The sequence below is a fragment of the Aotus nancymaae genome, unplaced genomic scaffold (assembly GCF_030222135.1).
Source record: "Aotus nancymaae isolate 86718 unplaced genomic scaffold, 86718_ANA_hifiasm-v0.15.2.pri h1tg000036l, whole genome shotgun sequence".
Classification (NCBI taxonomy): Eukaryota; Metazoa; Chordata; class Mammalia; order Primates; family Aotidae; genus Aotus; species Aotus nancymaae.
Window position 1 is genome coordinate 92,808,117 of NW_026988450.1, and position 20,542 is coordinate 92,828,658.

The window sequence follows — 20,542 nt, forward strand, 5'->3', positions numbered from 1 at the left end:
ACAGGCCCAGGGCGACCTCTTCCCAAGCCCAGGCTGAGCATGGTGGATCCAAGTTGGCCAAGCAGGCTCATCCTGCAGCAAGGGCCAGAGTGCTGATTCCCCCATACCCAGCAGAGGCAGTGCCAGGACAGGACACCTGAGCTGAGCTTTTCTAAGGGGAAGTGCAGGGAAGGGGGATGTCTGCCTGACCTTGCACTCCCCCTACCGGCCATGCCCGCCCTGCTGCAGTGGAGCTGCCTCTCCCAGCAGGTCCTGGGGCCCTCAGGCACACAAGGTAGCTTGGAGAACAACAGGCCTCCCAGCCCCTGGAGTAGCTGTCCATGTGGCCCTGGCACTTGGCCATACCTCCCACCAGTCCTCAGGCTCCCGGCAGGCTGAAGAGGTAACTGGACAGCACTTTATTGACACTGTCAGACGCCAGAGCAGGGTCGGCAAAGCTCCCAGCTGGCACTAGCTTGCTGTCGCCATCACTGAGGGGTGCAGGACAGAGCCCCATAGGGGCAGAGAGGCCTCCCTGGGGCAGGAGGAGGGTGCTGTGCAACCAGGCCTGTCCCTAGCACTCGAGGCCCAGGAAGAGAGGCTGGCTGTGGCCGCAGGTGCGAGATGGCAGTGAGAAGCCAGGCGCTTGGGTGCAGCTCAGGCCCCTACTGGGGCCTCGTAGTTGAGCACGTAGTAGTCGTGGACGTACATGAGCACGACTATTGGCTGTCCAATGATGAGCGTCACCCACATAGCCGCATTGCCATAGTTGCCCTGGAAAAAGCGGCCCACGAACCAGGCCAGTGGGACCTGCGGAAGGTGGGGCTGAGTCAGTCGGTCATAGTGACCACAGACCTGAAGGCCTCCAAGGTCCCAGGGGGTCAGGCAGGGGTAAGTGAGCGAGTGAGGCGGCCACGTGGGGGTCACTCACCTGAGCCATCATGCCCGTGAACGCCCAGAGGCGGAACATTCGCAGAGGGATGCTCACCAGGTACTGGAGGGAGGAAGAGGGGACAGCAGGGAATGGGGTGTCGGCCATCCCTGTCGTGGGCACACCCCTGCCCAGGGATGAGGCAGGATGTCCCACAGAGCACTGACCTCGTGGAAGAAGGCCGAGGCCAGGAACACCCCTGTCTTGGCCATCCACCTGCTGCTGCCCCTTCGAAGCATGGGCTTGTAGAAGTGTCTGCAGAGGATGGGGCAGGGAAAGGGGCTCAGGTTCACAGCCATGTTCGACATCCCCCCGCAGGCACACACACTACCCACCTGAGGCACCACTTGTGTACAGGGATGTTCCAGTTCTGCCAGAAGTAGATGACAGACTCGGAGTTCCTAGGGCCAAGAGAGGATGGGGGGGGCGGTGGTCACAGCACACCATGGCCCATCCCAGGGCCCCAGGGGCACCCCAGGGCCACTCACCACCAATCCCGGTAGAACTCCCGGTCTCCAAACTGCATGAGCTCAGCCACAGCATTCATGGAGGAGTGGAAGAGCCAGTAGAAGAAGACCAGCCAGATGAGGTGGTTGGGGACCTGGTGGGGAAGTGGGGATGGGCGCCAAGTTGTAGAACCTTTCCCTACATGCCACCGACCCCTCCTGTCCTGGCCACACTCACCGCCAGCTTCAGGAGGCGCTCAATGATGCGTGAGTAGTCCATGTCCTGCAGAAACGAGCCCTTCGGCCAACCATTCTCCCAGTCTCTCTCCAGCCACCCCAGCCACAAGAGCACCTGAGCCACTCACCTTGAAGGGCTTCATGGAGTTCTGGATGGTAGGGACCATCCACTGCAAAGGAGGGCACCATGTCAGCTCCCAGCTGCGCCAGCTGTACCCAACCCTGCCACACCCCACTTACCTGCTGGATCAGCCCCACCTGGAGCTGGGTGAAGAACAGCTGAGGGAGGAACCAGAGAGCAGCCAGCTAAGGGCCTGGCCAGCCGGGAGGCCCCCCAGCCTCCAACGGCCCCCCTCAGCCCCCAACCTCACCATCTCAAGGAGTCGTCGCAGCAAAAAGCGCTTCCGGATTCGGGGAGAGCGGGGATAGTTGAGCTCGTAACACAAGGTGGGGGCGAAGAGGAAGTAGTAGAGATCTGGAATGGGAATGGGGGGCTGGCACCAGCACAGGCCTGGCCTGTCCCCCGCACCTCCGCCCCCCGGAGGTCCTCACCACAGTAGGTCAGGTTGTCTGGGTAGCTCACGGTGTGCAGGGCAGTGGCGCTGCTGGCCTTCTTCCCTGCAGAGGCTACGAGCACAGCAGGGTGGGAGGGAAGTGGTGGGGTCCTGCTGCTGCCCAGCCCCCCAGCAGGCAGCCCCAACCCCCAGCAGCCCCTCACCAGCCTTGGCCCTGGCCCTGCGGCACCACGAGTTGACGTCTCGGTAGGAAAAGAGCTTGAGGAAGAGGATGGTGTGCACCATCAGCGCCAGCAGGGAGCCCACTGCGGAAGAGATGGGCTCAGGCCTCCACAGGGCCACAGCCAGAGGCTGTGCCTGTGGCTGGCACAAGACAGCTGAGCAGGATAGGGTGGGAGCGCACCTGGAGTGATGGACTCGACCAGCAAGGCCACAGCCGCTGGGAAGCACAGAATGGTGGCCAGGTTGGCCACGTGTAGCAGCAGCCCCACCTGCTCCGTCAGGACACCCTGGAGTGAGGAACAGAGCGGTCAACCAGGGCTCCCACTGCCTGGGGGAGGGCTGCCGAGCCTGGGGAGCAGCTCCTCCCAAGAACGCACACAGCAGGGTGAGCGCACCACAGGTGAGGGGCACTGCTTACCGCCGCCAGGCGCTTCTCAATCTGGAACCCAGCCACAGCAAAGACATTGGCCACTGTGGTTAAAAGCACCAAGGGGCAGTTTCAGGGCCATGTCAGCCTGATCCCCACCCAAGGCCCTCCTCAGATCCCAGCTCACCAATAACCAGGCATGGGGCAGGCCAACTGTAGGGATCCTTCAGGAACAGAGATACCACCTGGATGGGGTCCACCAGGATGCCATACCTGGAGGTGGAGTGGTGAGGACCTGAGTGGGTGGCAGGTGGGGCCATGGGGCAGCCCCTGGGCAGTCCATGGGTGGAACAGAAGCAAGACCTGGCAAAGGCACTCACTTGATGAGGTTCTCCAGAAATAACCGGGCATTGCTCAAGATCTGTGAGGGACAGACAGGAGGGTGCAGCCCCTTTAGTCCTGGCCACAGGGCACTCACCCCAGCTCCTCCCAACACCTCTGGGCACGTCCCAGCCCGAGCTCAGGGCAGAGCCTCAGGCTTGCAGACCCAGCCCTGTCTGATCTCCATCCCAAGCTCCGAGACTCGGCACCCACCTCAGCCAACACCAGTGCTGGGCAAGCAGAAGTCCCTCCCTGTCCCTACCACTCCAGAGGGGCCCACATGGAGGGAACCAACCACACCCAGGCACTGGCCAGACACCTGGGTCTTCTGGAGCAGCCAAACCTGCTGCTTAGCTGCTCACATCCCTCCTGCTGAGCCGAGCCAGTGAGGGACCCAAGGTTCCCACAGACAACCACAGAGACAGCCCCAAAACCCAGGCCTGCCCACAGCTGAGCCTCAAGGAACCAGTCCCTACTGGTGGCCCAGGCTGAAGAGGAGAAGAGGAGGAGTTGTCCACCCTTTCCCTGTAGGAGCAGTACCTAGCTGTGTGGCAAGGGGGGCTGGGCCTAGACTGCTTCCCAGGGCTTATGCCCTGTCTGCCTCTTCTGCTTCCTGCAGCCCTCCAAGCCCTGGACACTTGGCTCCAAGCAGCTTTCCCAGGACTAAGCCCCCATGGAAAAAGGCACCTGGGTCTAGCCTGGAGCTGGGTGCTTGACCTCCCTCTGCAAGGACAGGAACCTCTTCCTCCATCTTACAAGCACTACCAACACCTCCGTGAGCTGGGCCCCAATGCCACAGACCTGGCTGACCACCCGGAGCTCAGGCTTCATGCAAGGGTGTGAACTGGTGCTGGGGAAAAGGAACACTGTCAAGGAAACACTGAGGGTCTCTCCCTTAGTGGTCAGGGAAGGCTTCATGAAAGAGAAGACTGGTTCCGGGACACAAGGGCCACTGCCCTGCCTCCCACAGCTGGAGGGCTGACACACAAGCCTTCTGCAGGGACACATGTGACCCACACTGTCACCCGTGTCTCCTGAGGGCTGACAGCAGGCAGGAGCCAAAGCTGCCAATGTGAGGTACCTACTTCCAGGCCCAGGCCACAGAGATAATGTAACAGGCAGCCCAAAGCGAAATGCACTCCTGGGATCAGGGCCATGGGGGAGCCAGAAGCAGGGAAAAGGCTTCAGGGCTGGGCACAAATGGCCAAGCAGGCCCAAAGAGCTGGGAGAACACAGTGCTGCCCGGACTGGACAAGGCCCAGCCTGAATGGGCTGCATCTCCTGAGTGCTGGGCCAGCACTGGGCCCACTGTCCTCCTGCCTGGCCAGCTTCTCAGCCACCAGGCCTCATGAGCCTCCACAATTGGCCACCCCCAGGGAACCTGCCAGGACCATGGCAGCAGGGGATGTGGATGTGCGTGGAGCTCCTTCCATGTTGGTAGCCACAGGAGCCACACCCAAGGGCAGAGACAGCCTGGGTGAGGGTCAAAGGCCTCGAGCCACATCAGCCCTGAGTGGTGGAGGCCAGACCCAGACAGCCCTTGCCCTCAACCTGCCCTGCGGGCTGCCCCTTTGAGCCCTGGACTCCAAATACTTCTAGGGTGGGGCAGCCCCACCCCATGAAGTGCCAGTGGGAACCAGGCCCAGAGGCAGGCCTTGGATATGGCACAGGGCTCTATCTAATCACCTTCCTAGGGGGCTCATAGGACCCACAGCTAAGCAAAGGGGCCAGGAGGACTGTAGAGTGGTGTCCAGGCCTGCAGGGGCTCCATACTAACAAAGGCCATGTGGCATAACACAGGAAACTCTTCTCACATCCCCTGCCAGAGAGGCCTCACGTCCACAGAGCCCAAAGGCCACTGTCCCACCAGCCCAGGGCAAGCCCCGCCTCCATCCTGCTCTCCATGGAGGCCCTGCACCCCTCAGGCCCAGCTCACAGCACACAGGCTCCAGCCCAGGCACCCCACAGCCACACCACATCTGCAGGGCTCTCCCGGGTCCAATGGGGAGCAGCAAGTGTGTGGTGCACAGGCACCCAAGAGGCCACAGCAGGGGTAGACACTACCACCTCCTCTCCCCAGCAGCCCAGTGCTGGTGGCCACATGGAGATGCAGCCTGCTCCATGCACCCCAGCCCACAGGGGCACCAGTCCCCACACCCTGGGTGGCAGAGCCTGTTCCCAGGTAAAGGCCAGCCTGGCCCTAACCTGCTCCCAACACCATGTCCCACTCACCAGCATCACCACACACCAGTTCAGGATGCCACGGTAGTTGCTGAAACCACTGTCAGAGCTGAACAAAGAATCCTGCAGGCGATGGCACCTGATGGGGCATGACACAAGCACCCCCTTAGCAGACACCAGCAGGGCAGGGCCACCCCCGCAGGATCCATGCCCCCACCCCAGCCTCCTTGTCTGCCCACAGGCCCCACTCCCTATTTACAACCAGGAGGAGGAGCCAGGCAGAGCCACACTGTGGCCATGAGACCTACAGTGGGCAAAGCTCTCAGGACCCCCAGAGCCTGCACCTCCAGGGTGCAGCCTCAGGCTTGTAGACCCAGCCCTGTCTGATCTCCATCCCAAGCTCCGAGACTCGGCACCCACCTCAGCCAACACCAGTGCTGGGCAAGGGGAAGTCCAGGGAGCAGGCAGGGCACATCAGAGTCAGGAGAAGCAAGCCCAGGTGGCCCTGCCTCTGGCCACTGCCATGCACTCTGGCTGTGGACTAGCACTGGGGCCACAAGCAGAGTCCAACCTGGAGATGGACCAGGGGGCACCACCCAGCGCTGCAGGGACCAAGTGGTGAGGGTTGATTCCCCCACATCCCAGCACCTGGGAGCCAAGGCATCCCTACTCAAAGGGGCAGCAGGCTCGAACTGGCAAAGGCAGGCCAAGTGCCAGTCACATACCAGCCTGACATGCACTTTCCTGGAGGCAGGGAGCCAGCCCTCATGTGCCAGTGTGGCCTGCACTTGTTTGTGCTGTGTTCCAGCCCAGGCTGAGGGAGCTGAAAGGACCCCACCCAGGGCTAAGTGCCTGCTGGCTGGCCAGGAGGCTTCTGACAGAGGCGGGTGCCCACCCATGATCTCCCAACCAGCGTTGGAGGGGCACAGGCAGACCCTGCCTGATCCTCCATGTACTGCACAGGTGGAAGAGGGCACCCAGCCCAACATAGGGACTGCCATGAAGCTAGGGCAAGGATAGCAGGAGCCTGGCCAGGCCCCACATGTCCTAGGAAGAAGTGCTGGCTCACACATACCAGCTGCAGCCCCACTTCATCCCCCAGCTGCTGTGCTACCAGGAAGCCACACGCAGCAATTGAGCAAGTCCTCAGTTTTGTAAGAGGAGAGACCAGAACCTCCTTTTCCCTCCCACACACACACATCTGCCCTAGGCAGGGAGAGTGGGCCTGAAGCGATGGCAGGAGCCCCTTGATGCAGATGCCCTCAGGGCGCCCAAGGCAAGCTGGCTAAGGTCAGGGTTGGCAGTCAGACGGCCCTGCCCAGGAGGCAAGGGGCCAGGGAGGCCGAGGGGCAATGCCAACGAGCCCAACCTTTGCCCTCCAAGACCAAGGTTGGTGCAGCACCTGCCCCATCTACACCTACACAGTTCCTGGACAAGCCTACACTAGCCCCAGAGACCCTCATACAGGGAAGATAATCACACCCTTCCCTCTGCCCATCTAGGCTGACGAACCAGGACAGGAAGCTCTACCCTAGCCCCAGACCCTGCCTCTCCCAGCTCCAACCTGAGCATCCTGCCTCCACCCACCAGGTCCATCTTGGGCCATGCAGTGATGCTGTGGTCTCCAACTGAGCCTCCCTCCTCCCCAAGTTGGCAGCTGCCTTCCCAACTGACCATTACCCTCAGCTTATCTCCCCAGCCCACTCCACTCGCTGCCTGCCCCCGACCAGGAGGCTGAGTGTGCACGCCACCAGAGCTCCAACACCATAACAAGAGCAGAGGCACGAGGCCCAACTGCCCAACAGCTTCTCTGGGGGGTCTGCTGGACTGGGCCTCCCCACTGTCCCCTCTTCCCCAAGTTCAAGCTCATTTGTTTTCAGCAGAATGATCCCAAGCCTCAGGGTTGGCCTTCTTGTATCATAACCTACCAACCACAGCTGTTTCACAACAGTGTGACCCCTGCCCACTTTGAACCATGGATACCATGCTGGCTTTACTCGTGCCCATCTCCAAGATGAAAGCCGGAGTCGGGAAAGGATGGTGCTTCCCAAAGCTCACTCCAGACAATCTTACATGAGCTTTCTCAGGGGCCCCTGAGGCTTCCAAGGCCTACCTCAACCCAGCCACGCCCCCACCTCAGGTCCTCCACAGGCCTCCTGACCAGCCCCACCCCCAGGAAACACTCCCACTGCACTGCTCCTACCCCTCACAGATCCTCATGAGGAGGAAGCCCCAGTCCACCAGTGCCTACACAGCTGCAGGCTTGCCAGTGCAGCCAGGATCAAGTGGGCTAGAGAGCATGATGCAGGGAGCGGCATGGGGAGGCGGGATCTGCCCCTGTGCCCAGAGCACCTTTGTCACCCTCTCACCTACTGGAGGGCCTGCCCAAGCCTCTGTACATTTCAGCTGTCCCTACACCCACTCCCCAGGCCAAGAAGACTCGGAGCAGCCCACCCTCCCACCCTGCAGCCCCCAGGCCCACCCAGCCAACAAGATCCTCTCAGTCTCACAGCAACACTGAGACCTTGGCACACGCCCACCTGCCACCCTGTCTCCAGGTTCAAAATGTGCCCAAAGACACAGGTCCCAGCGATTCCCACACTTGGGCCCCACAGACTGCAGCTCCAGGGCAAAGCACAATCAGGAGTGGGCAGGGTCCAGCTCTGCTCCCAGCTGCCACCTCCTCCACACTGGCCTCTGGGCTGGGCCTGGGGTTCAAGATGGTTGGAGCAGGCTAACTGCACCACACAGACCCTGCTGGAGACAGTAAGGGAGAGTCAGAGAAGACACCTCAGGGACAGAACACCCTGGGAGAAGCCAGAAACCAGAAGGCCCCAACTGGGGTGCCTGTGAACAGAGGGCTGATGGGAGTGTGCAAAGAGCCTGGCAGGAGTGAGCCACAGGCAGGGCAGAAAGGGGTGCCCTCTCCTGCCTGCCTCACAGCCTCACCTTGCCACGGGGCCGGAAGAAAAAAGCTCATACCCAGAGCCCAGCCCAAGGTAAGCAGGAAGTGCCAGTGAGGGGAGGAGGCCCAGAGCTCTAGGAGTAAAGAGGAAGCGGGAAAGGAAAGGCTGGGCTGGGCCAAGAGAGGCAGCAACTGGGAGGGAGGGAAGGCTGTAAGGCTGACAAGGGAGTGCACTAGAGGCCAAGTCCCAGGAGGGCAGGCAGAGCAAGGCCTGACCCAGACAGCAGGGAGAAAGTGTCCACAGCCAGTGGTCCCTGAGCCCTGCTGCATCCCCACATCTGAGGGACAAGCACATGTGGCCTGCAAGTCCTAGAGACCCGGGAGCAGATGGACTTTCGGGCTCAGCCTCCAGCCCCAGGAAAGCCCCACCTCTGCCTTCTACTGCCCCTCTTCCCAAAGAGACCCAACCTCAGTGTCAGGGACGGGGACTCTCCAGGCCTCTCCCATGGGCTCTGCACCCAACCCACACCAGCAGAAGTACAGGAAAGGCTCAATGGTTTGAAAAGCAGGAAGGTGACTCTCCCCTGCCTACCCCAGGGTGGCAGCTTGGCCCAAAGCTGGAATACCCTCATCTCACACTAAAAAAATCTCAATTCCTTGGAGCCGGGCACAGTGGCTCACACCTGTAATCCCAACACTTTGGGAGGCCGAGGCAGGTGGATCACGAGGTCAAGAGATCCAGACCATCCTGGTCAACATGGTGAAACCCCGTCTCTACTAAAAATACAAAAAATTAGCTGGGCGTGGTGGCGCATGCCTGTAATCCCAGCTACTCAGGAGGCTGAGGCAGGAGAATTGCCTGAACCCAGGAGGCGGAGGTTGCGGTGAGCCAAGATTGCGCCATTGCACTCCAGCCTGGGTAACAAGAGCGAAACTCCGACTCAAAAAAAAAAATCTCAATTCCTGGCCAGGTGCGGTGGCTCACACCTGTAATCCCAGCACTTTGGGAGGCCGAGGCAAGTGGATCACCTGAGGTCAGGAGCTCAAGAGCAGTCTGGCCAACATGGTAAAACTCCACCTCTACTAAAAATACAAAAATTAGCTGGGCGTGGTGACGGGTGCCTATAATTCCAACTACTTGGGAGGCTGAGGCAGGACAATCTCCTGAACCCAGGAGGCAGAGGTTGCAGTGAGCCAAGACTGCGCCATTGCACTCCAGCCTGGGCAACAAGAGCGAAACTCATCTCAAAAGAAAAAAGAAAAATCTCAATTCCCATGCCCTCCAGAGGTCATGGCCAGCCTCCCTCAGCAGCACCCCAGGCCCACAGCAAACAAGCGCCCCTCTCAGGAGGGCCACCAGCCTCCCCATGGCACCTTCATGGCCTCGTGCCCGACCTTTGTCCACACTGCTCCGTGCCTGCCTCTTACTGAGGTTATCTTATCTCCCAGATGAACTGAGCACCCTGAGGGCCACGACGGTGACTGCCCTCCCCCAGTCCCATCTCCATGGTGGCCAGTGAAGACAAGCTCCATTCTTATTCATTGAGACAGCAAATCCTTGCCAACTAAATATCCAAAATCTGCCCACTTCCACCTTAATAACCTCTAGGCCTTCAGCTGCTCTCTAAAACAAAACCCCTGAGGGCCCCTGGGCCAGGGTAAAGGCCATAAAAGGGGGATGGAGGGTGGCAAAGGGATTGCTCAAGGCCAGCTTGGAGGAGGAAGCCAATGCCCAGGCTGGCCAAGTCCTTCCCATCAGCCACGGTTCGCTCCCTCCACCCGTCAGTCAGTCATCCAGCTGAGCAGGGCACCCACCTGTAGGTGTGTCCACCATCCCTGTGCCCACCTCCCTCCTGAAGGATGGAAGTCCCAACACAGAACCCAACTCTCTGTCCCTACAGCAAACGCCGGTTCTGGCAACAGCAGCAGGGACGAAGGGGGCAGCTGCTCATTCCCCCATCCTCAGACAGGCCCTACCCGCAAGGCACCGCTCAGAGCACCAAGACGGAACCCATCACCGCGAACCGCCCAGATCTCGTCTGATTCCGTCCAAGGCTGGGACACGCGGGGTCTCCGCAGCGCGCCCCTGGAAAGCGCTCAGGAGCCCCTGAGGATCCGAAAGCGGGGCACGTGCCGGTTCCCCTGCGCCCGGCCAAGGCGGCAGGCTCCACGAGCCCCCGCCCCGTGACCTTGCAGCCGACCCTCCCGCAAAGCCTCAGCTTCCCCGTAAGGGCCACGGCCCAGGTTCTCGGCCTCGGAGCTCGCACCGCGGAGCCCCGGGTCAGAAGCCAGGCGCTCCGCTACCTCAGCTCCCAGGGGCCGCTGCCCACGCCGGCCTCCCCGTCCTTGCTGAGGGCCAGGGCTGGCGCGTCCCCCGCGGCTCCCACGTCGGGGCCCGCGGCGGCATCCCGCACCTCCTCTTCCGCCGCCGCCGCCGGCCCGCCGCCCCCGTGGCTCGAGGGCCGCGACCCTGTCCTCCGACGCCGGGAACCGCCCGCGCCTCCGCGGTCGCTCATGGCCTCGGCCAGTACCCGGCCGCGGCTAAGCTGAGGCCCGCCGGGTTCACGGCGCGCGAGGCCCGCGGCCGCACCTCGGGACACCTGGGCAACAGCCGCCGCCGCCCCCTGCCGGCCGCCGTAGCCCGTGTGCCCGCCCCACCGGCGCGTTCGGCCCGTCCGCGTTGGTCCCGTCGCCTCAAGGCCCGCGGCCGCGTCGCTCGGGAGCCGCTAACTAACGGGCGGCCGCTTCTCACGTCCATTTGTAGTCCGCGGCCGACCTGAGGCGGGGCCTGGAGAGGCTGGCAGGGCGCAAAGCACCCTGGGAGTCATGGTCATCGCGGGCTCGCCGGCGCAGAGCATCCTGGGAGTCGTAGTCGCCGCGGGCTCGCCGGCGCAGAGCACCCTGGGAGCCGTAGTCGCCGCGGGCGCACCAGCGCAGAGCACTCTGGGAGCCGTCGTCGCTCGCAGGGCCGGGGTTGCAGGTGGCGAGCACGGAGCGAGAACGGACCTAGCATCGCCCCCGCGTGGTGCCAGGGTCTTGTCCAGCTCCACGGAGCGGGATTTTCTGCCGAGGGCTGCTCCGGGCCCCGGCTTCCTGGCCGCTGTGCGCCGGCCCCTCGTCCCACTTGTGTACACACGGGATCTCGTCAGCCCCAGCCCAACGAGCCGCTCGGGGCAGTCATTTAGGAAGCGCCTCGGGCTGCCCGGGCCAGTGTCCGCGGCAGCTCGCGTCGCCCTCCACCCAGCGCGTTGGTTTCCGCGCGCGCAGCTTACGGTAACGTCCCCGGCGCGCTTGTGCTCCACGAGCCCTCTGGTTACCCCGGCAGGAACCTGCTTTTCTTCGCCTTAGGGGGACATCAGACAAGGGCCAGGTCAGAAGACCAAGCTGGAGAAATGCGCCAGGCCCCGCGTCACCGGGACGCCTGCCCTGCACGCGACTCCCAGGCTCTCCACCTCCCCGCCGGCAGAGCCCGGCTAGGGTAGGGCGAGGGCGCAGGCCCCTTGGTGTCGTCTCCCTGGCCCACCCACTCCTTCCACAGGGAGCTCCACGTCCCTCAACTCTCAGGGCCTCCCGATTTCCAACCTGGGCCAGCCTCTCCAGGATGTCAGGAGCCTGGGGCGCTGGATCGCCAGGATTCAGAGGTTTCTGTGCATTTGCACAGCCTGTGTAACCACCCTGCTGTCTTTTGTTATTTTTTCTAAAGACAGGATCTCGCTATTCTGCCCAGGCTGGTCTGGATCTCCTGGCCTCAAGCGATCCTCCCACCTCAGACTCTGAAGGTGCTGGGATTACAGGTTATGAGCCAGCCATCTTGTATGTTAAATGAAGCAACTAATCAACTGTAACAGCCACAGGTGCGGCCCACCTTGGCCTGGCATGCATAGGCACAGGGCATGCAGTGAGAACATCCTGGATCTCAGGGTGCCAGGGTTCACTAGAAACCTAGAAACACCTCCATTCCTCTGGGGTGAGCAGGGACAAGAAGTGGCTCTCTGGAAACAAACAGCTGCTCCTCCTGAAGTCAGGTCCTCTCACATGGACTGGTCACAGACTCTGCTGAGCTCAGTCCTCTTCTGACACCTCCACCAACAGCGGCTGCCAGGCTGCCCACCCGGCTGCCCCCTTGGTAACAGGTGCCCCTCCTGAAGTCAAGTCCTCTCATGTGGACTGGTCACAGACTCTGCTGAGCTCAGTCCTCTTCCGCCACCTCCACCAACAGCGGCTGGCAGGCTGCCCACCTGGCTGCCCCTTTGGTGACAGGTTCTTGTCACCACAGGCCATTGTGAGTTGCTGCCAGCCAGGCATCAGGCAGGCGGGAGCTACCTGGCAGATGCTCTTCGTGTACCCTGCTGAGTGGGGCCACCCTCACTGGGCCAGAGAGCCCCTCACACATGGGCCTTGGTCTGTCAGGACCACAGCCCCATCTCCTACCCAGTCTCCTAGAACATTCATCTGTTCACCACAGTCACTGGCAGACACACTCTGCAGCCAGGCCCAGGCCTCTGAGTATGGACTGACACCAAGCTCAGAGCGGTCTGGGCCTGGCCGTAGAGCACCTCGGGCTAGGCAAAGGAGATCCACAGCTCGGCCTGTGGTCGCGTCCCAACTCAAGGCCGGCAAGTATCCAGAAGAAAGACCACGGGAGGGTGGACTGGACCACCAGGGAGGATGGGTCGGGCCTGGTGAGCAGAGCTGGGCCTGGAGCCGATAGGAAAGCCCTGGCTGCGGGTGCACCGTTAAGGAAGGGTCTTGCCACCAGGGGTGAGGGCAGCGTGGGGCGGCAGCTCCAGAGCCTGGTGAAGCCCTGCCCAGACAGCCCCTGCACCCTGGGATCTAGGTGAGGGGAATGGCCAGGGTAGGCAAGGTTGGCTGGGGACAAGGGTGTGAGTGGCCGGGTCATCGAGGACAGCGTGGTACAGGTCACCCTGCTGGGGGCAGCAACAAATGAGGGGGCTCGAGCCTGGAGTAAGTTGCCTTGCAGGACTAGTGGAATAAAGGGCCAGAAGGGGGTCGTGGCCTCAGGCTGACCCAGGGCTTAGGGGCCATGGGTAGGCCAAGGAGGCCTGTGAGAAGCATGGGCCAGTGGTGGTCGGTGGCTCGTGCCACTCATTCTCTCAGAGAGAAAGTTGTGTCCCTGGCTGGGAGGAATTGGGAGGTCAAGCTCAACCCAGGCCTCAGGGAGGCCATCTCCATCCTTCACCCGCTCTACACATCAGAATCCTGGAGGATAGAAACAGTCACTCATTGTGGAGTCCTTTGGAAGGACGGGGTGGCTAGGAGCCTTCCTCCTGGCCATTGCTGCCTGCCATTGTCATTGCTGGCAGTGCTCTCCCCAAGGGAGCACGCACCTGCACCCTGGCCCCTCCAAATGCCAGCACACAGCCATAACATGCTGCAGGCCTGGCTCCCCTGCTCTCCATCCCAGTGGAGTCTGGGCAGGTCTGTCTCCTGTCCCTGCCAGGGTGTAGGCAGCTTTGCTGTACCTAGGACTGACCTGGTTTGAATGTATGTGCATGAAGACTTTGGGCTTCTCAGCTCATGCCTGCCTACCTGGTTACCAGGGGCCATTGTTGGGCAGAGGGTCCCTGCCCCTCATCTCCTCCACTGCTCACTCTGTCTAGAGCCCCTGGGCAATGGTTAGAGAAGCCTCTCTCCCCGCTGGGCACCTCCCCCCAGGACTGGTCCAACCCAGCTGTCCATGGAGCTGTCCATGGAGGCCTCCTCAGACACTGGAGGAGACACAGGGCCAGACCTTGAACCCTCTGCTGTCCCCATTTCCTGCAAAAGCATCTCAGAGGGCTTGGAGTGGCTCTCAGGCCTTCCGGCACAGCACAAGCTCCTACAGGGAGAGAATACTGGAGGCACCCAGGCTGGGGAACTGCAGCTCCTACTGTGCCTACCCTGCCCACTCTGAACCAACCGTGGGCTGGGCCTGACTTTGGGCTGGAGCCCCTTAGGGCTCTAATTCCTGGTGCAGAGCAGATCCACCTACCCCAGGGGAAATGCCAACTGCTTTGCCTTCAGACCCGATGCTCCCGTGGTTGGCCTGCTGAGCTAGCCCTCCCCAGTGGAAGAAGAGGGCCCTCTTGTGAAAAGCCTCAGCGTGACCCTTGCAGCACCAGCCTCTGAGGTACTGCCGGACTGGGAAGACCCTCCCAGCCACCCCTAACCGCATGGGCCCAGCCGAGGACACATCAGCCCGACACTCCAAATTCTATCAAGAGTGGCATTTATTCTCCTTGTGGAGGTGCGGCGCTCCGGGGAGCTGGTGCTATTGTGCTTAGGAAGGAGGTCTGTCCGTCCGTCCGTCTGTCCGGCCGGCCTGGCCCCAAACGGGGGCAGAAGAAGGGCACGGCCCGAGTAAAAATCCCGGCCTATTCCGGGTGGGAATATGTACAAGGCGGCGGGGCGCAGGCGGGGGTGAGGGTGGGCGGGCCGGTGGCCGCAGCCCCCACCCGAGGGCCCCCGCACCTCGGGCCCTACTTGTAGAATCAGTACAAAATAGGTGCTACCTAAACGTTCCTTCTACCTGAATTCGCTAAGTCGGTTATTGTGCTGCTTAGTTATGGGGGCGGGAGGGGGCCCATGGCTTTCCACGGCGGCGAGGTGTAGGGGGAAGCAGGAGACCCTGACGGGCCCACAGCCCTCCAGCTTTCTCCTTAGGTAGGTAGACAGGAGCATGGGGTGGGGTGGGGTGGGGTGGGGGCGCCTGTGTGTGCGTGTGCATGCAGCACAGGTGTGCAGGCACCACGCTTGGTTGTGTAGGGTATTGGACGTGGGCACTGCTATGCAGAGCAGCGGGTCATCCTTGTGGGGCAGCCACACTTCTGCTGGGGGTGAGTGAGGGTGGCCACACCATAGGCTACAGCTTGCACCTTCTTCTCCGGCCATGGCTCTGCCCCTGGCTGGACATGGCAAATGTGTGTTGGCCAGGGAATCAGAGAAGTGGCCACTTGTGTGGGGGCCCAGTGTCTCAGGGCCCTGGAGCCCTGGGTCTGTCCCCCTCAGCTGGGCCCAAAAGGCCTAAGTCATAGGTAGAGCCCAGTTGTGCCCAGCAGGGACTGGTTGAGGTGGGGAGGAGAGTGGGGGGCATCTGAGCCTAGGGACCTGGTCACTGTGTCTGCCGTTCTTCCCTGGCCCGCCCAAGCCAGTTGAATCCCTGTCCTGCAAACACCTCCCAGCAGGTGGTTGCGTTCCTGGCGGACTCAGCAATTGGCCTGGCACATAGTAGGTGCTCAATGAACAGTAAGTGAAAGATTAATGACTGAAGGAGGGGTCTTGGGTGCATCCACCCCACCCCCGCCCATGGAACCAATACACCCGCCGGGCTCTGCCGTGGGAGTCGGGGAGGAGTGGGGAGAAAGTCTGCGCGGCCGGCCCCGCGCAGCGTCCCTGATCTAGGGGCCTATGGGGTGGGTAGGGCAAGGGGATACCTGATTCTCAGTAACTCTAGAGGCGGCGGCAGCTTCGCATGCAGTGCGCATTATTGCTCTATAGTCGGCATCGGACTACCTAAGAGGGAAGGGGAGTGGGCAGCCCCGGGTAGGGTCGGGAGGAGGGGTGGGGCTGCATGCAGTGACGTCACAAAGGCGGCGGCCAATGGGGCGGGCCCTTGGGATGGGGTCGCCGCCGAGGCTTTGGCATAGACGGGCGAAAGTTGGCAACCGAATGAGGGCGGGGCCTGGGCCTCAGGGGTGGGGCCTGCCTCTGAGAGGCGGGGCCTGAGGCGCCCAGCTAGGGGCGGGCCTCGGGGCGTGGAAAGTAATCTCAATCCCAAGCCCCCGGCGTCGGCGGGCAAGATGGGGGTTCAGCGCCCCCTCCCTGACCCGAGTGCAATCCGTTCATAAATAAAACGTACAAATACAGAAAGAAAGAAACCCGACGCGTCCGCAACCCCCCCAGGGGGCTTTACCCGCAAAGCGAATACAGAGGTGTGTAGAGGGCAGCACCCAGGCCTGCCTGTCGGCCCCGGGAATCCGTCCTCCAACACGAATGCCCAGGGTACGGGGGTGGGGGCCCGGGGCAGGGCGGAAGCGGGGTCTGAGGAGGTCGGATAAGTCCATGCGATTCGATATGTGTCATTATTATTCGATATGGAGGACAGAGCCCGGGAAGCTGGGCTGGAAGAATTCGGATTTGGCAGAGGATGCGAGGCGAGGGTAGGAGGGCGGCTCCAACTGAGGCCCCAAAAGCAGCCCGAGGGAGGGGGTGCCGCCGTCCGCCCCTCTCCCCGACCCCCAACTCGTCTAACACTCCCGGGAGTTCCGCGAAGACTGTGAGGCAGGGGCGCCCCTGCAGGCCCTCCCGCTCCTCATCCGCCCCGGCCTGCTGCCGAGGAGGGGCCGGCTCCCTGGACGTCTGGGCGGCAGGACCGGCGCTAGAAGGCTTGGGAAGGGGTGGGGGAAGACCTGAGTCCCTGCGACGCGATCCAGGGGCGCAGAGGCGGGAGGAGGGGCTCCCTACCTCACCTCACCCCCGTCTTCAGAGACCCAACTCGGAGATGAGGTTCGGTTCTGGGTCTCATCGACCCTATTGCTGGGAGAAAGCCGGGGGCACCCTGGAGGGGAGGGAAGGGGGCTCGGGGTGGGTCTCCCCTCGGGACCCTATTGCTTGAAGGGGCCAGCAAGGCCCCTGGCGGGCGGGGCGGGGTAGGACCGGGCCCGCCTCCCCCTATTGCTGTGAGGAGGGGCCCGCCCTCCGGCCCCTCCACCCGGACGCCAGCGAAGACTTCCCTGGGGGGCCGTATTGCTGAGAGCCGACCTGGCTGGGGGAGGCCCCTCCGCCCTAGGCCTGCACAGGGCTGAGCTGTGGCGGCGCAGGAGCCGCGGGGCCGCCGGCGCCGCCCTTGAAGCAGGCCGACTCGTAGTGCTTGTTGAGATAGGACTTGAGCGCGAAGCTCTTCTTGCAGCGCTTGCACTGGAAGTGCTTGAAGGCCGAATGCGTCTGCATGTGCGCGCGTAGGTTGGAGCGGTCGGCGAAGGCCTTGCCGCAGTGCGCGCAGCCGAAGGGTTTCTCGCCGGTGTGCGAGCGCATGTGGCCCTGCAGCAGCCAGGGCCGCGAGAAGGCTTTGCCGCACACGCCACACTTGTGGCGCAGGTCGTGCGTGAGCAGGTGCATGGCCATGGCCGGCATGGACACGTACACCTTGCCGCACGTCGGGCAGCGCCGCGCCAGCTGGCTGTCCAGGCTGCGGTGCGTTTGCTTGTGGCGGCTCAGGTTCGACGACGTGGCGTACGTTTTGCCGCACTCGCCGCAGGCGTGCCGGCCGCCAGCACCTGCGGCCCCTGGCCCCGCGCGCGCCTCGGTGCCTGCCCCCGCGCGGGTGCCGCCCCGGCCCCCAGGCCCGGATCCCACGCTGCGCCCACCCGCCCCGCCCCCGCCTCCGGCATCGCTGTCGGGGGCCGCCGCCGAGGCTGTGGAGGGAGCAGCGGCAGCGCCGGCATTGGAAGCCTTACGCCGCGAGCGCCCGTCGGTGATGAAGAAGGCGTCCGCCGCGTAGCCCTCGCTGACGGCCGCGTCACCGTTGATGTAGCCGCCCGCAGCGGTGGCCAGCTCCGGGCGCGGGGTGGGCGGCGGCGCAGAGCCTGCAGCCGCCGGACCCAGCTCTCCACGCACAGCTGCCGCGTACATGGGCTCCGGCGACGGCCCTTTGAGCAGCGCAGCCTCGGCGTCGCCATCGTAGACGGACGGGGGCCCCACGTAGTCGCTGAGGTACCCTGCGGGCCGAGGCGGACGGACAGCGGGAGGGGAATGGGGCGGCGGCAGAACACACATGGGGGTCGGGAGACAGGAGACGCGGACCGGGAGACCCGGGTCCGGGAGAGAGGCGAACAGGGAGAAGGACAAAGGAGAGGGGGCCGAGGGACCGCAGGACAGAAAGGATGGAGACGGCAGGGAGGGGAAGAGAGGAGAGGAGAGGAGACGATGAGACAGGGCCGGGCCAGGCTCCGCCCCCGCCGCCCCACCCTCGCGGGGAGGAGGAGAGAGGAGCATCTTCGGGCGCGGCTGCCCCCCTTCCATGGAGCCTCAAGGTCAGGGGGGAGGGGCGGTGCTTCCTCTCCCTCCTCCCCCACCCTCTGTACCCTCCCCCTCGGGTTCTCCCCACTTCAGCAGTTTTCCCTGATTATGCAACACACTGCAGACCCGCGGCGCACAAAGCCAGGACCGCCGGCCCAGGAACCCCTCTGTCCCGCCTCTCCAGGGTCCTTGCCGGCTCTCGCCCTGGCCTGCAAAACACGCGCTCCATTTTGATGCTGACCCCCGCTGGCCGTCTAGTTCCTCCAACACGCCCTGAAGACGTCTCCCTTCCCCAGTTACTGTGGCCTCACCAGCACCTCCCTCAGCTCTCCTGCCACCCGCTGGACTTGACCCTGCCCTTGCTGCCCAGGCCAGAGTCTCCTCCATGCACTCTGCTTCTCCCCAAAACTCCCTCTCACCAACCTGCACCCTACCTGTTCAACATTGCCCTCTCCCGCTCACACCCGAACCCCTTTCAGGGCCTTCTCAAGCCCCTGAACAGGTGACGAGGGAGACGCCGCGGTGCAGAGAGGGCCAGGGTGTCCACCTTCACAGGGAGGAGCTGCAGGAGGGCAGCATCACTCATGCGGGGGTCTGCAGTTGTTCCCCAGGCACAAGATGGATCTCATAACTTCAAAGTCACAAATGCATGCCCCTCGTCATGCCCTGGCTCCTTCAGGGTTACACCCAGTCTTCCAGCACCGTCAGCCCTTGTGTCCCCTCACAGGGTGGGCTGCACACTGATCTTCGGAACTCACCACCTCTTCAGTCACGCAGGGTCACACATGCAGTCACTCCAGACACACTTTCAGTCACATGGTGCACAGCAGCCTCGGAATCACATGGTCCCATGTAGTGGCACACAGGCGAGCACATACACACACACAGGGTCACACACAAGCGCACACGGTCACATGGCCACACACAGTCACATGGACCCACACAGGCTGACACTCCTGCAGGTCACACTTGCTCTGCCACCCCACGCTGCTGGCACTCCCGTCCCCCTCTCCTGCATGCTGACAGTTGTCCTTGAACTTGGGCACCCTTACACAAAGAGCCTCCCCCTGCTTCCCACACCTTGGACGTCCCTTGCTCACAGCCTCCTCCCTGCTTCCTCTCCCTGACCCAGGCTTCAGGGAAGAGACTGCTGCTGCCTCTGCTGTCCCTTCTGCTCTGACAGGTGGGCGGCCCTGCTGTACCCCCCCACCCCGCCCCACTCCCTGGAGCTCCCTGCATTTCCCAGCTAGCCCTAGCAGGTGTCCTGGTGCAACCAAGGAAGAGGAGGGTGGTGAGGCAGCCCCGGTCTCAGTGTAGGTTTGTGTGTGCCGGCATAGCTGGGTCCCTGCCATGGCAGCATCCATGCGGCTGTATCTGTCCCGGCCTGGGTCAGGGTGTGGGTCCATGTGTGCCTTCGGGTACCTCCAGTTCCTGATCCTCTTCTCCACCCTCTGTCCAGCGTCAACACTCTCCCTGCCCAGCCTTAGCCTCTGCGTTCCCCTTCCTCTCCTCTACAGTCCAGGCTCCAGCCACAGCCCCTTGCCGTTTTGGTTCCCTTTAGTCTGTTTCCCCGGGCTCTGCCCTCCGCCCCCACACTCTGGCCCTCCACCTTCCAGCAAAGCCCTAGGCCTTGCGCCCCAGGCTCAGACCGGCACTCACCTTTATCGTGCAGTGGCACGCCGAGGTCGCTGCGAGCGCGCCCGTATGAGCTCTCCAGGTCTGCCGAAGAGAACGTGTCAAGTTTGACCTTCTTGACCAGGAAGGACCTGGGCATGATTCCTGCGGGGCTCCGGCGCTGTGGGCCTGCGGAGCCGGGGCTTGGGGGGGCTGCGGCGGCAGGGCCTCGTCACCATCCGAGGAACGGCAGAGACAGCGCGGGTACCCTGGCCTTTGGATGCTGCCGCGCCAGTGGTGTCCTCTCTCCTTGCTGCCCTGCGTCTCCTTCGGGGCCCCTCCGGATCCCTCTTCTTTTCCCTTCCTTTCTTCCTTCCTTCCTGCTTCCTTCCTTCCTCCTCTCCTCGCCTCGCCTCGCCTCTCTCCTCTCCTCTCCTCTCCTCTCTCTCCTCTCCTCTCCTCTTCCTTCCTTCCCTTCTCTGGTCCCGGCTTCCCAGCCCGCAGTGCCGCCCCTGGACAGGCGGGGGAGGAGGCTGGGGGGGCGGAGAGGGGGGGAGCGGCTCCGTCCCGGGCCTGGAGGCTGTGAGTGGGTGCAGGGCTGGCCCGGCTCCGTGGCCCCCTTCCCCTCCCCCCCCGCCGCCGCGGCGGAGCCTCAGTCAGCGGCCCCCCATGCCCCCGGGGGCGGCGGCGCCGGGCCCGGAAAAAGCGGCGGCGGCGGCGGCGGCGGCGGCGGCAGCGCCGGCAGCT

General features: G+C 63.1%; 2 protein-coding genes across 4 annotated transcripts; both read right to left on the minus strand.

Annotated features, from left to right (window-relative positions):
- Nucleotides 1-383: 383 nt before the first annotated feature.
- Nucleotides 384-10,680, minus strand: DGAT1 (diacylglycerol O-acyltransferase 1). Of its 3 annotated transcripts, none has more exons than XM_021676017.2 (17): nucleotides 10,469-10,680; nucleotides 5,311-5,398; nucleotides 3,078-3,118; nucleotides 2,885-2,970; nucleotides 2,749-2,801; nucleotides 2,512-2,617; nucleotides 2,312-2,413; nucleotides 2,146-2,220; nucleotides 1,965-2,068; nucleotides 1,834-1,872; nucleotides 1,722-1,763; nucleotides 1,595-1,639; nucleotides 1,399-1,511; nucleotides 1,246-1,311; nucleotides 1,078-1,165; nucleotides 911-973; nucleotides 384-789 (listed from the first exon to the last, which is right to left on the minus strand). In XM_021676017.2, the coding sequence occupies exons 1-17, from the start codon at nucleotides 10,678-10,680 to the stop codon at nucleotides 637-639; spliced, it is 1,476 nt and encodes a 491-aa protein (XP_021531692.2). In that variant the 3' UTR covers nucleotides 384-636. The 3 variants fall into 3 exon arrangements, with proteins under 3 accessions (XP_021531692.2, XP_064240790.1, XP_021531690.1); XM_064384720.1 differs by lacking the exon at nucleotides 10,469-10,680 and adding an exon at nucleotides 7,800-10,227; XM_021676015.2 differs by lacking the exon at nucleotides 10,469-10,680 and adding an exon at nucleotides 5,680-7,442.
- Nucleotides 10,681-16,948: 6,268 nt separating this feature from the next.
- Nucleotides 16,949-20,334, minus strand: SCRT1 (scratch family transcriptional repressor 1). Its single transcript, XM_012473280.3, has 2 exons — nucleotides 19,841-20,334; nucleotides 16,949-17,880 (listed from the first exon to the last, which is right to left on the minus strand). Exons 1-2 carry the CDS (start codon nucleotides 19,953-19,955, stop codon nucleotides 16,949-16,951), a joined length of 1,047 nt encoding a protein of 348 aa, XP_012328703.1. The 5' UTR covers nucleotides 19,956-20,334.
- Nucleotides 20,335-20,542: the final 208 nt, after the last annotated feature.